Raw genomic sequence first — 13,174 nt, 5'->3', positions numbered from 1 at the left:
GGTTACCTCTAAATTTCACATTCATAATATTGTTCTAAACATGCTACCAGCTTCTAATAAGAGTTGGTAATTTTGACTTCTTTGGGATCATTTGTCTGCTTTCCTATGCAATTTTCTGCTCTAATTCCAGTTTTCTTCTCTCTGTGCCTAATGTTTCTATTGTAGTGATTAAAATATAATTCTGAGATAGAATTATAATTTTTCTATATCAGATGGTATGTTTCAAAGCATAATTAAATGATTCGTTAAATAAGAGTTATAACTTCAGGTTCTGAAAGATGATCCCATACAAGTTGTATCCCAAGGAAAAATTTCCACCTTATTTGTCTTGTTTTGTTTTGTTTTGGTGTGGGTATTGCTCTCATTATGATGAGGGTTACACCAGGAAAGGAGATTGGGGTCACACGTGGCAGATCACAAAAGCTGCTTCTAGCTTGGTGCTTAGGAAATCATGAAGTGCCAGCTACTGAACCTGGGGTTCCAGCATGCGATTATGAGCTCCCACCTTTTGAGCTGTCTCCAACCCAAGAGTACAGTTCTTACAGTGACACACGTTTGAGTTCTAGGCCACTTAACTTGTGTAGCTTTAGGTAACTCATAAGGCTAACCTGGAATATGTCTACATAGTATTGACCCCCCAAAGGTGATCCTGAGAATTTACAGAGGTAAAGGTAAAAATGGCTATTGTGCCTGCTATATTTTACTCACTAAACAGATAGTAACTAGGTCACTGTAATTGTTTCTTTAAAACAATCCCACTAAAGCAGTCCTTTGAACTATTCACTACCTTTTATAGACAGTCTCCTGGTTTGGGCAAAATTCCAAAATTACATTTGACTTTGGAATTTTTTCTGATTATCATGACTTCTATAATATAGCTGACTCAGATAAATATCAAATATTTAATAAATGACTGCTGATTTCTAGATAATTCAAAAATTCTTGGGTTAGGTCGTATCAAGAGTACTTCAAGAGTTAATGTTGAGATAACTCAAAGTTCCATGATGGGTTCAAAAGGGAAGCTGAAGGTTTCCAAGAACATTCCCAATCTTAGATTAAAAGTTAGAAAGATATCTGTAATGTTTCTTAGAAATCAGGGTTTTTTATTTTTGGTTTTTTGTTTTTTGCTTTTTGGGTCATACTCGATGATGCTCAGGGCTTACTTCTGGCTCTGCACTCAGGAATTACTCCTGGCATTGCTCGGGGGACCATATGGGATGCTGGGGATTGAACATGGGTAGGCCACATGCAAGGCAAATGCCCTACACACTCTACTGTCACTCCAGCCCAAAGAAATCAGTTTTCTGTAGATGCAGGAAACTTTCTTTTATGTTTGTATGTTCACAAAACCCACAGTAATTGCTAGAATAAAAGTAACCATTGATTTAGCTACATAAACAAGCAATATTTAAGTAAGCAAGGGATGTTTGTAAGAACTTTCATAGGACTACTTTTATTTTTTTATTCATTATTTATTTATTTTTTAAAATAGTGAATCACCATGAGGTACAGTTACAGACTTACAAACTTCTGTGCTTATGTTTCAGTCATACAATGATCAAATACCCATTCCTCCACCAGTGCCCATTCTCCACCACCAATGATCCCAGTATCCGTCCCACCACCCCCAATCCCATCTCCCCCCACCCCACTCCGCCTCTGTGGCAGGACATTCCCTTTTGTTCTCTCTCTCCTTTGGGGTGTTGTGGTTTGCAATAGAGGCATTGAGTGACCATCATGTTTGGTCTATAGTCTACATTCGGCACGCATCTCCCAACCCAAGCGGGTCCTCCAAACACCCTTTACTTGATGTTCCCTTCTCTATCTGAGCTGCCTTTTTCCCCAGCATGTGAGGCTGGCTTCCAAGCCATGGGGCAAACCTCCTGGTCATAGGACTACTCTTACTCATCTCCAAAGAAACCTGAACTTTGATCCTTCTCTCCTGCCCTAAAGTAATTTGATGTGGCAGAAATGATACTACGGCTAGGAAGATAATTCAAGGGGCTGGAGTGCATGCTTTGCATGTGGGAAGTCTGGGTTCCAAACCCTGGCATCCCATGATCCCCCAGCACAGGTGTGACCCCAAAACAAAATATGTACTTTTACAAGATTGTTATATACTGTTAAATTATATCTTACTTTAGCAGACTTGCTATAGTGTAAGTTCATGGAAATAGGTGCATGTAGGTTTCTTTGGTCAGAGGGTTGTTGGTGTGTGATGGGAACTATCAAAAGTATTACCAAGGGCCAGGGAAATCCTGTCAAAGGCTGAAGCACATGCCTTGAATGCAGAGGCCCCCATGTTTGATCCCCGATACCACATGGCTCTCTGAGCACTTTTGGAGTGACTCTGGGTGCCCTCAGAACTGCTGGACCCAATACCAAATCTGCATACCCCCACAACCAGGACAAAGGACATCAAGAGCATGACTCCTGGACCCCTGACACTTGCTTGGAGCACCCCTGCCCCCTTCCACTAGGGCCTGAGGGGATAGCTCAGAAGGTTGGAATGCAAGGATCTGAGTCAGATCCCTGCCACCACATGCCCTTCTACCCCTGGCACCACCTGGCAGGGCCCTCCCTGCCTGGCCTGAATGGTACCACATTTTCTGGGCTTAAGCACCTGGTGGCATGTTGCCTGGGTAGCCCTCAGGATCCTGAGCACTGCCAGGATGCCCAACACCACACCTCACAAAAGTTAAACCACACTATTAAGCGTTGCCTGTAATTTTATCCTGTGTTTAATAATGCCCTGGATCCCCTAAACTATATAGAAGTTTAATCCAGGGAGCTCTAAAAGCAGTGAAATGTCTCGAGTTTAACTAAACCTTTGACTGCAAACTAGCACCTTTATGAAGCTGCTGAAACATTTGCCAACAGGAGTTTCCCTCATGAGGCCCCATGTGTCTATTTTCTTGGCTGAATCGAGATACTGGGTGACCTTTGTACTTATAACAACTTAGTTAAACCCTAAAGTTACTTGATTTTCAAGAGTTAACTTGGTGCAAATATTTAAAGGTCAAAATTTGAAGCCCCATTGAAACTCACTTGTAAGGGGAATATACTTAGTAAGTTAAACATTATTTTAAAGCATGACATATCTTATTTTGGTCACTTCAGATTGCAGTATTTTTCATTCTTATTTCGTTTCTTGGTGGGGAGTTTGTGCCACAACCAGGAAAGCATAAGGACCATGTGGTGCCTGGATCGAGCCCGAGACTCCAGCGTACTAAGAACAGACCCCAGCCAGTCCTTGGGAATTCTCTTCCTGGGCCAGTAACATCAGCTTTTAGAGTTGAATTTCATTCTGTAAAATGTACACAGTCAGTTGGGGGGTCATGTTTGTGCAATTAAACTTAGGCTGAAAAACTAACATGCTTGAGACATTTGCTTCTAATGGTATTGACTTTTAGAACTTGTTCCTGCTCATAATACTATCAACTCAGCGCACAGGTCCCTAAGTGGCATGAGGGCCCAGCTGTCTCTTCCTGTTGACTTTCTAAAGACATTTAAGAGCGGAGGCACAGTGACATGTCTCAAATTGGGATTAAAAATAAAGTGAGTGAGATTCTTTTGCAGATTTCCCTTATAGGTTGTCAGATATCTGAAAGGAGCTTTTCAGAGATGAAGATCTTAATTGTTAATTTGCCCTTGTCTAAGGAAGCACCCACAACTATTCCTTAGATGATGGTATTATTCATTTTTAAGTGAAAGCTGATAATACAAATATTCATAATTGTTTATGATATGGGATGCTTATAAAATAGAATCAGAAACTGAACTTTGGAAATTGCCTTTATTTTATGAAAGTTTCCATGGAAACATAAAGTCTGATCTCAGAGACCTTTGGGGCTTTCAAATGTTTTTTCCTAGGAGGCAGCTTGTTTTGGAGACTAGAGTGGCAAAAGGCGCATCTCTGTTTGGCGCTCGGAGGGCGAGGTGTAAGATCTGCTGCGTACCACGAACTCAGTGACCTTCACAGGGCAGTTGACCAACTTGCCATCCATACACTCGTCTTCCTCTGTGTGGGGGGATGTCTTCCCAGGCTTCATATTAGTAGCCTCATTGGAGACAATGGATTTAAAAGTTCTCTTTGTACAGTACTTGATTATGTCAATAAAAAAAATTAGAATTTTTGCTGAATTAAGAAGCACAGACAGAAAAGAGATAAGGTTTTTTCATTTGGATTATATGACCCTCTCCACCCACCCAGATCATTTCAAATCAAATGACTCTTGAAGGCTTCTACGTTGATTTTTCAAATTGTTTTGTCTAGCCCTGAAAGGTAATCCATAAAGTATATTATAGACATATAGGTAGTATACACATATCTAAATAGAAATAGGCTTTTTCAGTGCCTGTTTTTTAACTAAATATAGTGACAATAAATGTTTGTAGCTGGGGCTGGAGTGATAGCACAGCGGGTAGGGCGTTTGTCTTGCACGCAGCCGACCTGGGTTCAATTCCTAACATCCCATATGGTTCCCCGAGCACCACCAGGGTAATTCCTGAGTGCATCGCTGGGTGTGACCCAAAAAGCTAAAAAATGTATATATATAGCTAAATAATTTCTGTAGCCTAGTGATTAGGTCTAAGACAGCCCATGGGAAAAAAATTTATGCCTGCCCTGTAGAGCTGCAGACTGCTAGTGGGAGCAGCGAAGTGACAGAGTTCAATTAGGAAAATGGTAGCAGCAGTTTTGTGTTCAGTTAGAAAAATGTTGACTTCTTTTAAGATGAATCTGTTCTCTGCTAGGCATTTATTCTCTGGCACTTAACCCTCCCTGTTACTTTCCTCACAGTCTCTTTACTCATTTCCCAACGTTGTCTTGGATTCCTGATTTATCCAAAAGGAAGACCTGAGGAAATCTGTCTTCAGTTTGAGTGTGAAGTAAGCAATTAATGTGGTCTGGCAGAATAGCATTGGGGAAGGCCAGCCAGGTGGAAGAAACAGGAAGAAGGTTTAAATAGAGAGGGAACTGTTTGTTTATCAGTCTAGCACACCAGAAAAGTGAGCATGGCCGCAGCACAGTTGGAGGTGCGGAAGGCAAACTGGGTGCTCTTGTGGAAGAAGGTTGTGTGCACTCTGCTGGAAGCTGGCTTTCCCAAGCTCACTAGGAAAGAGCCCCCCCCAGGTTTCGTGCCATGCTAAAAACCATGTGTGGGAACATTGCCAGCTGTTTGAACGATGACCAACATTTGGAAGGAATTGCAGGGGGGAGAAGGTTGCACACACTGTTTAGTGACAGGGCCTGAGAAGGTGTGCAGCCTTCAGAGCTGATAAGGAACTGATTCGAGGAAGTCGGGAGCCAGCCAAGTGGTGAGAGATGATTGGGAGGGCCACAGCCATCGTTGTTGGGCCTGATATCAAACCTGGGAGTTATCTGTCCTTCTTCCTTGGGAGTACCCTCTCAGTCCTCTGTCTCCCATGTGCTCCGGTCATTGTCTTACTTTGTCACCAGAGTATGCCTAAATAGTGTCCCCACTTTTATTTTTGTTTTTTTTCTTTGGGGGGGGGCACACCCAGCAGTGTCCATTGCTTACTCCTGGCTCTGTACTCAGAGATCATTCCTGGTGGACTCAGGCACCATCTGAGGTGCTGAGGATCAAACCCAGGTCAGCCATGTGCAAGGCCAGCGCCTACCAGCTGTACTATCACCCCAACCCCATCACGTTTGGCCTCTAATTCTCTGCCCTAGCACGCTGACTCTGCAATTTTTCCCTGCAGCACTTCTGTGAGCAACTCGCTTTCTTATTGCAGAAATGAGAGTCTCTAATTTGTGTATCATGTCAACAGCAAGACAGAAAGGCCATCCACCCCTGAGTAGGCCAGAGGGGGGAGGAGAGGAGAGCTCTTTACAAAGGGTAATAATCCTGAGGGCTGGTATTGAACTGAGCTGAGCTGTCCTATTACTTCTGTGCAAGATAGAAGCCACAAATGGGAGCAGATTTTGAGGTCAAGGGAAGATTATGCAGAGATTGCCAATTCTTATCCTTTGCCAATGTTTCCGCGGGGACAACCTCTGACCCCTGCTCACAGTGCCCACTCCTCTCAGCTCTTCAGAAAAGCTTAGGGCCTGGACACTCACACTCTTCTCCTTGCAGTTGCCTTTTCTTTTCTTTTCTTTTCTTTTCTTTTCTTTTCTTTTCTTTTCTTTTCTTTTCTTTCTTTTATCTTCTTTTCTTTTTTTCTCTCTTTCTTTCTCTTTCTTTCTTTCTTTCTTTCTTTCTTTCTTTCTTTCTTTCTTTCTTTCTTTCTTTCTTTCCTACTTTCCTTCTTTCCTTCTTTCATTTATCATCAGCATTTCTAAAACCAGGCCAAGGTAGGTAAAGAGCTAGGCCTGGGGACCCACGCATAGTATTATTATAGTGAATGTTTAACTTGTCCTGATTATTACAAAATCAGAACAGAAAAATATTCACAAGGAGTTTGCCCTTTCTTGGTTGTTACTTAAGATCCACCTTTTCTGTAAGCCCTTTGATGTTTCCGTGGAGAAATTCATGTTGAATAACAGAGAACTGCCAAAGGGAGAGTACAGTTGAGGTTTGGGGCTTGAGCTCAGGGGCTACCCCCAGCACAGTGCTCTAGGAGACCATTGTGGTGCCAGAATGCACCCAAGGCTCCTGTATGCAGAGTGTGTGCTCTGGCTTGTTGAACTACTCCCCAGCATCATCCTTTCTGAGAATTCTTGCTGCACCAAGTGTAGCAAGGCAGTATTTAGTGTAGTATTTAATCATTTTTGAATGTTCTCTGGCATAAAAAATTAAGTGCCAGACTTGTAAATCTCCATAACTGAGAATTGTGGAGTACAAAGTAGAGAAGAAAAGCAGCAGGGCAAAATAAGAGGATCGAGTCCAAGTTCTGGTCCCAGCTTAGTAATTAATGGGATGCATGGTCTATGATGAAGAGATGGGCATGGGGGCCAAGGAGCATCAACTGTATTATCCACGGATTTGGGTTTCTGTGATTCCAGTGACATGTGATTGACTAGTTGAATCTGGCAAGAAAGGAAGAAAGAGATAGTAAATGTGAGGTCATTAGCTGGGATGAAAACAACAACAACAACAACACAGAAGTTACCTTGCCAGACAATAGGAAGAGATACTAAGGCACATGCCACCAGCACCATGTGGTGCCCTGAGCATTACTGTGTAGCCTGAAGGACCCAGGCGCAGATTGGTACCGCCCTGGAGCACGGCAGGTGTGGCTTGGGCAGTCCCAGAATCACTAGCCATAGGCTGAGAGTCACAGGAAGGGCCCGTGGGCCTCCTGAGCCCTGCTGGGGAGACCCCCTCAGAGAGCGTACCGGTGTGGTGGGAGATGCAAGGATGTTGCATTAGTGTTTTTGCAGTTTGCCATCACTGGGGTTCCTAACACGAAATATCCTGGGTACTGATAAATTAGCTGGCCCTGGAGAAATTCGTGTTGAATAACAGAAACTACCAAAGGAGATTACAGCAAAGAGGAAGAAGTAAAAGTAGAAGGAGGAAAGGGAAGGGCACCAGATTTTGAAACCAAAGGTGTGACCCAAGAACTAGGAGGGTGGCCTGAGTGATAGTACAGCAGGTCAGGCACTTGTTGGCATTATCAGGCACTCAGCCCACCCAGTCATCTCTCTGGACCTCTATTTTATATTTTAATAAAAGAACATGATTTAAATGACTAAATACTATTTAGAAGTTAAAGTATCATCTTTTACCTCTTAACTTTCCTTCCATTCTCTTCATTTTTAAAACTTGTGTTGCTTTGAAAATTCCTCGTCTCCCACCTCCCTCCATTGTTGTAGCCTTTAATTCTTTATTTCAAATATTTTTGGTTTGTGGGGCAGTGCAGTGCTCAGGGCTCACTCCCGGTCCTGTGCTCAGAGATTGTGCTTGGCAGTGCTGGGAATGGAGCTGAGCTTGGTCATGGGCACAGCCTTCACTCTGCACTGACTATTCTGCTGCCTTGTTGGGGACGCTGCCTGGCTGTGGTGCTCACATACTTGCAGTTGTGCAGCTCACCAGGTGTGCAGTGCCTGAGCACATGCTCACTAGGGGTCTCCAAGTTATGCCTGTGCTCACTGGGGGTGGTTGAGCCCATATTTGTGCCTGGAAGGGTCATGTGTGGCTGTGCGCATGCACATCAGTGCTGTTCTCTGGGCTCTGTTTGCTGTGTCTGCCCTCCGCCTGGGATCAAGGACAGCAGAACTACCAAGTCAGTCTTGGTGCATGTGGTAACTTTAAAAATGTTTGTGAGGCCAGAGAGATAGTCCAGCCGTAAAGGGCTTGTCTCACATGCAGCCAGCCCAGGTTTGATCTTGGGCATCCCACATGGTCACCAGAGCACTGCCAGGAGTGATTCCTGAGTGCAGAGCCAGAAGTAAGCCCTGAGCACTGCCAGGTGTGGCCCCAAATTCAAAAGTCAATTTTTTAATAATTTAGTATCTATAAATATCTGTAGACCTATTTTAAATATCCAGGCTCATGTTAAAATTTCTAGAGCATAAAAGGGAGTGAAAAGTGGGAGGAAGTTAAATCAACCAAGCTCTAAGCCAGGGCTCTGGTCTTCAGAGTCCTTTATCTTCCCTTTCAAGAAGTCGCATTGAGCAAGTGCCACATGTTGTCACTCCTACAGTTGGGATCAGACCATCTCCAGAGGAAACACCCCCGAGATGAGTGGATAGAGCTAGGGTGTGGAGGTGCTGGGTGCTTGGTGGGGGGCGTGGGGTGTGTGGTTTGTGATAATGTGGACAGATTCTGCTACTCTGGGCATAAGCATGCACATATAAAATAATAGTATTGGTCTATTGTAAAATAAGTTTAAGTTTTTAAATAATTAAAAAATAAAAAGGTAGACTGGAGAGTCAGTACAGGGGGTAAGGTGTTTGCCTTGCATATGGCTGGCCCCATTTCTATCCATTGATCTGCATATGATCCCCAAGCACCACCAGGAGTAAGCCCTGAGCACTCACTGGTGTGGCCCCAAAGCAAAGCCTAGTAAAGAAAAATCCATCTTCCCATATCCGAACCTAAGTTGTTACCCAGCCACATTTTAATCTCCGTGCTGCCTTTCCTTGCCCTTCCCCCTTGCATTGTTGTTGCAGTGTCAGGACATGCTCTATGCCCCGCCTTCTAGGTGATGCAGCTATTGGTGAGGTCCAAGGGGGTCATGCCCTTTGCTTGAGGTGCTCATATATTCCCGCCTTGTGAGGACCACAGACTGTTCAGCTTCCAGAACCAGGTCCCTAGTATGTGGCCAAACGGGGACTGAATGCAGCCTCCAGCCACCTGTCTATTCCCAGATCCCCAGGAGTTTGCTTAAGAACAACTCTCAACCAGATTTTGGGGCCCCAGGATATTGCAGGGGGCCAGGGCATGAGGCTCTTGAGCCAACTGATTCAACAGAGGATCCATGATCAGAAAAGTTAGAGAAGGGCTAGAGCGATAGTACAGAGGGTAAGGCACTTGTTTTGCATGTTGACAGACCCAAGTTAAATCTCTGGCACCCCATATGGTTCCCTGAGCAGCATCAGGAGTGATCCCTGAGAGCAGAGCCAGGAGGAAGCTCTGAGTACAGCCAACTGTGGTCTCAAAACAAAAATAAAGCAAACAAATGGTTGAGAAACACTGCCTTAGACTTTGATAAGTGTAAAGATAAGTGATTTTTCTTATGGTGACACAACAATGATAGTACCCCTTTTGATTATTTTTATGATTACAGAAAGATTATTGCTACCACTTGGTTTATATTCAGAAATGTCTATTAAGGCAGTTTTTAGTCTCTTATTTCTCTGTAGTGTAACCCCTACCAGCCATAATTGAGGTCTTTAGCATTTGGAGAAGTAACTGGAAATAGTAGATGGTGTGACATGCCAAGGCTAAATTCAGGGGTGCATGGGTTCTTCTGTATTTTTTCATTTGGGATAAATGAGATCAGAGCCCCAGTTTCTGTTTTGCTGCATCGTGTTTGGCTATTTGAAGAATAGTTCAAATGTTGATAAATTACCTTTAAGAATTACCCAAGTCTGTTTTCTCCGTGAATTTATTTGAAAAAGCATTTCCTTGGAAAAATATACTGATGACTTTGCAAGAAATCATGCCTAAATCTATGGTAGATTTTTACAATGATTAATTTTCTTTGGAATACATAAGAATGATAAGGTACTAAAGTGATGGATAAAGCATAATAAAACAAAATACTGTTTTAGGGATTTTAATCTCCTCCTAAGACTCAGTAACCTGTTTGACTCAGCAAAAATTAATCTGATAAAATGTGAGAAACTGAAAGCCACAATTTATCTTCAGAATTTTCTGTTTCAAGGGCCCCGATAGAGAGGGGCTCGGCCATGCTTGTGACTGACCCTAGTGTGCTCTCCAATACCACATGGTCCCCTGAGCATCTCTAGGTGCAGGCCAGTGTGATCTAAAGGTCCCCAGCACCAGTGGAGTGGCCAGGTCACCCCAAACACCACAGGACCCATGCAGCACCTTGTTGTTACACTGAAATACGGACCTTATTGGCCATGAATCCCCTGGAGGGGTCCCCATTATCTTGCACCCACAAAATCTTTAAAAACATTTCTAGCCTCTTGTTAGCACTTTTCCAAATTCCTTCAATTATCTCTTCCCTCTCTTCCCTCCTTTAAAATGTATATTAAATATTTATATATTTTAAAACATGTATTTTTAAAAATATATCCAAAAAAGTAATATTTTTAAAAAAAAATGGAATTAGCATCCTATAATTTTTGCCAAATCATGTCAACTGCACTGCCAACAATACCTTTTCTTGCGTGTGTGATTCAGATAAATAAATACCAAAAGTGCCATATTGTTTACCCAGATGTCTCAGTGTGCGAACGTGTATGTGGTGAAAGATAATCTTCAAGACTGCTGAGTAATGGGGCTGGAGCAATAGCACAGCGAGTAGGGCGTTTGCTGTGCACCCGGCCAACCGGGTTCAATTCCCAGCATATGGTCCTCAGAGCACCTGCCAGGAGTAATTTCTGAGTGCATGAGCCAGGAGTAACCCCTGTGTGTCGCCGGGTATGACCCAAAAAGGAAAAAGAAATTGAAATTTAATAAAATAAAACAAGACTGCTGAGTAAATGCATGAACCAAGAGTTTCAGTTCTTGGTTCTGTATCTCAGAATCCAATTAGCCTACATGTTTCTTAATGTTTCTTTTCTTTCTTTTCCTAGAATTTAACTCCTTTTCGACCTTCGATTCAGTTCCAAGGGCTCCAAGGGGTAAGTACTCACCTTGAGTGGGCAAGAAAGTCAAATCTCCTTTACACTCTCATTTTAACTCTGCAACTCTGTTTTTACCTCTGCCTCTTGATCAGTGTCATCCCTGTCTTATGGACATTATAAGTGACGGCAAATTTCTGATACCTTCAGACCCTTGTGCTGGGGAGATTGGGGGTGTAGCTCAGTGGTACAGGGCAAGTCTTGTGTGTATGAGGCCTTCAGGTTGATTCGTAGTGCGCACCCACACACAGACACACACACACACACACACACACACACACAAATAGACTCAACTTATGTTCTTTTCTTCATTTATCTTTAAAATAATTAGTATGCATTTATGGAGAGCCTTTTTCCAGATCACAGATAATTGCTTTGGGGGCATCCTGAGATTCTTGGCTTCTCTGCTGGCCGCTCATTGCTTGGGCGGGAAGTTGCAGAGTTGCTATGTCCCAGAAATGCTTGGGAGCCCTTAGGGCTACCCCTGGTAGTGTTTGGGGACAAATGTGGCACCAGGATTCAAACCCCAACCACTCAATTCCACCCCCCCCCCAGATAATTATCCCAGGCAATTGCATTTATGTACTTAATTCATTTATTAATTGATTAATTTGGAGGCCACACTCAGCGATGCTCAGGGGTTACTCCTGGCTCTGCACTCAGGAATTGCTCTTGGACATGCTCAGAGGACCCTGTGTGGTGCCAGGATCGAAGCTGGGTCAACAGCATGCAATGCAAACACCCTACTCTGTACTGTCATTCTAGATGACCCCCTAATTTTTTTAACATACACCAAAGTTCTAAGAGATTGTTTTTAATTTACTTTAATTAAGCACCCTTAATGCACTACTTATTATCAGTGAATTATGGTTATATGATTTGGATCTATTGCCTTAATTTCTTTGATTGTATATTCTAGGAAATGAAACATACAAAGAGAAAATTGAGTTTTCTTCAGTACTTAGAATGAGCAAAGTATTATGACTATTTTACTGCTATATTTTAAAGCACAGTAAATTAAAATTCCTAATAAAATAGACCTATGAATTTTGTATTTATAATAGATGATAAAAGTTATTGTAGTTTTATCAGTAATTTTAATGATTACAATGATTATTTCCTATTAATACACAATAGACTCAATTATTTCTTCAGCTAAATTAATATGCACTTCTAAATTTGTCTCTGCATACTGGTGATTGTATGGAGATCTGGACAATCTGTGATTGAGTTTTATTTATTTATTGGTCTCCTAAGCAGTGCTGGGGGTCGGGGGGCCATTCCTGGCAGTGTCACCCAAGCTCTGTCAGCATGCCATTTTAGTGCTGTCTCACAGAGGGGTCTGCTCTGTGCCAGGACCACAGTAACAGCAGCCATGCTGGGTGCAGTGGCATGCAGTGCAAGGAGTCAAACTCAGGGCCTTGAGCATGCATGACATGCACTCCAGCCCTTTGAGCTGGCTACAGCGGAGAAAGGCAGGCTGCAAGGGGAAAATCTCATTTCTGCTTTTTCAGAAATCTATGTACTTGTGAGTTATTGTTATATCGCAAAATTCAAAAGTGCAGGGTAAAGAAACAGACTTTCTGGATGTTCTGACTTGAAAGCTTTCCGAGAGTTATAGCTAATTTCATCGAAGCTGAAAGTTGTGCTTTTAAGTCTTGTATGACACTGACTTGAAGGAGACCTTTGCACGTTAAGGCAGAGCTTTGCTTCTGTGTGATAGCTTTACAGTAAAAAATAGTTTCCTTCTTCCCACTAACTGAGTTTTCATGAATAGAGTCCTAACTGGGAGAAATGTTCTGAGTTCTGTTGTATGGCTTTTTAAGATAGTCTTGCACGTGCTTGATTTCATTTAGGGGATTTCATTTCGGTTGTTTATTTGAGGTTTCCTGCGTTCATTGACTGAGTCCATGAACCCTACAGGGTTCCATTGATTTTCTGTAA

The 13,174-nt window shown here is 42.8% G+C and overlaps 1 protein-coding gene and 1 non-coding gene across 2 annotated transcripts in view; one reads left to right on the top strand and one right to left on the bottom strand.

The window, feature by feature from the left end:
- Nucleotides 1-13,174, top strand: part of ELL2 (elongation factor for RNA polymerase II 2) — an 86,372-nt gene that overhangs the window by 11,097 nt on the left and 62,101 nt on the right. The window contains exon 2 of the mRNA XM_055137309.1: nt 11,183-11,230. Within this exon, the coding sequence (XP_054993284.1) occupies nt 11,183-11,230 (48 nt within the window). The remainder of the gene's footprint in view (nt 1-11,182; nt 11,231-13,174) is intronic.
- On the bottom strand, nt 6,290-6,424 carry LOC129401506 (small nucleolar RNA SNORA72). Its single transcript, XR_008628393.1, has one exon. It is a non-coding gene; the product is annotated as a small nucleolar RNA SNORA72 (small nucleolar RNA).

Source organism: Sorex araneus, chromosome 1 (assembly GCF_027595985.1).
Source record: "Sorex araneus isolate mSorAra2 chromosome 1, mSorAra2.pri, whole genome shotgun sequence".
In the NCBI taxonomy this organism is placed as follows: domain Eukaryota; kingdom Metazoa; phylum Chordata; class Mammalia; order Eulipotyphla; family Soricidae; genus Sorex; species Sorex araneus.
The sequence above is the reverse complement of the archived record's forward strand: the minus strand, read 5'-3'. Positions and strand labels throughout refer to the sequence as shown.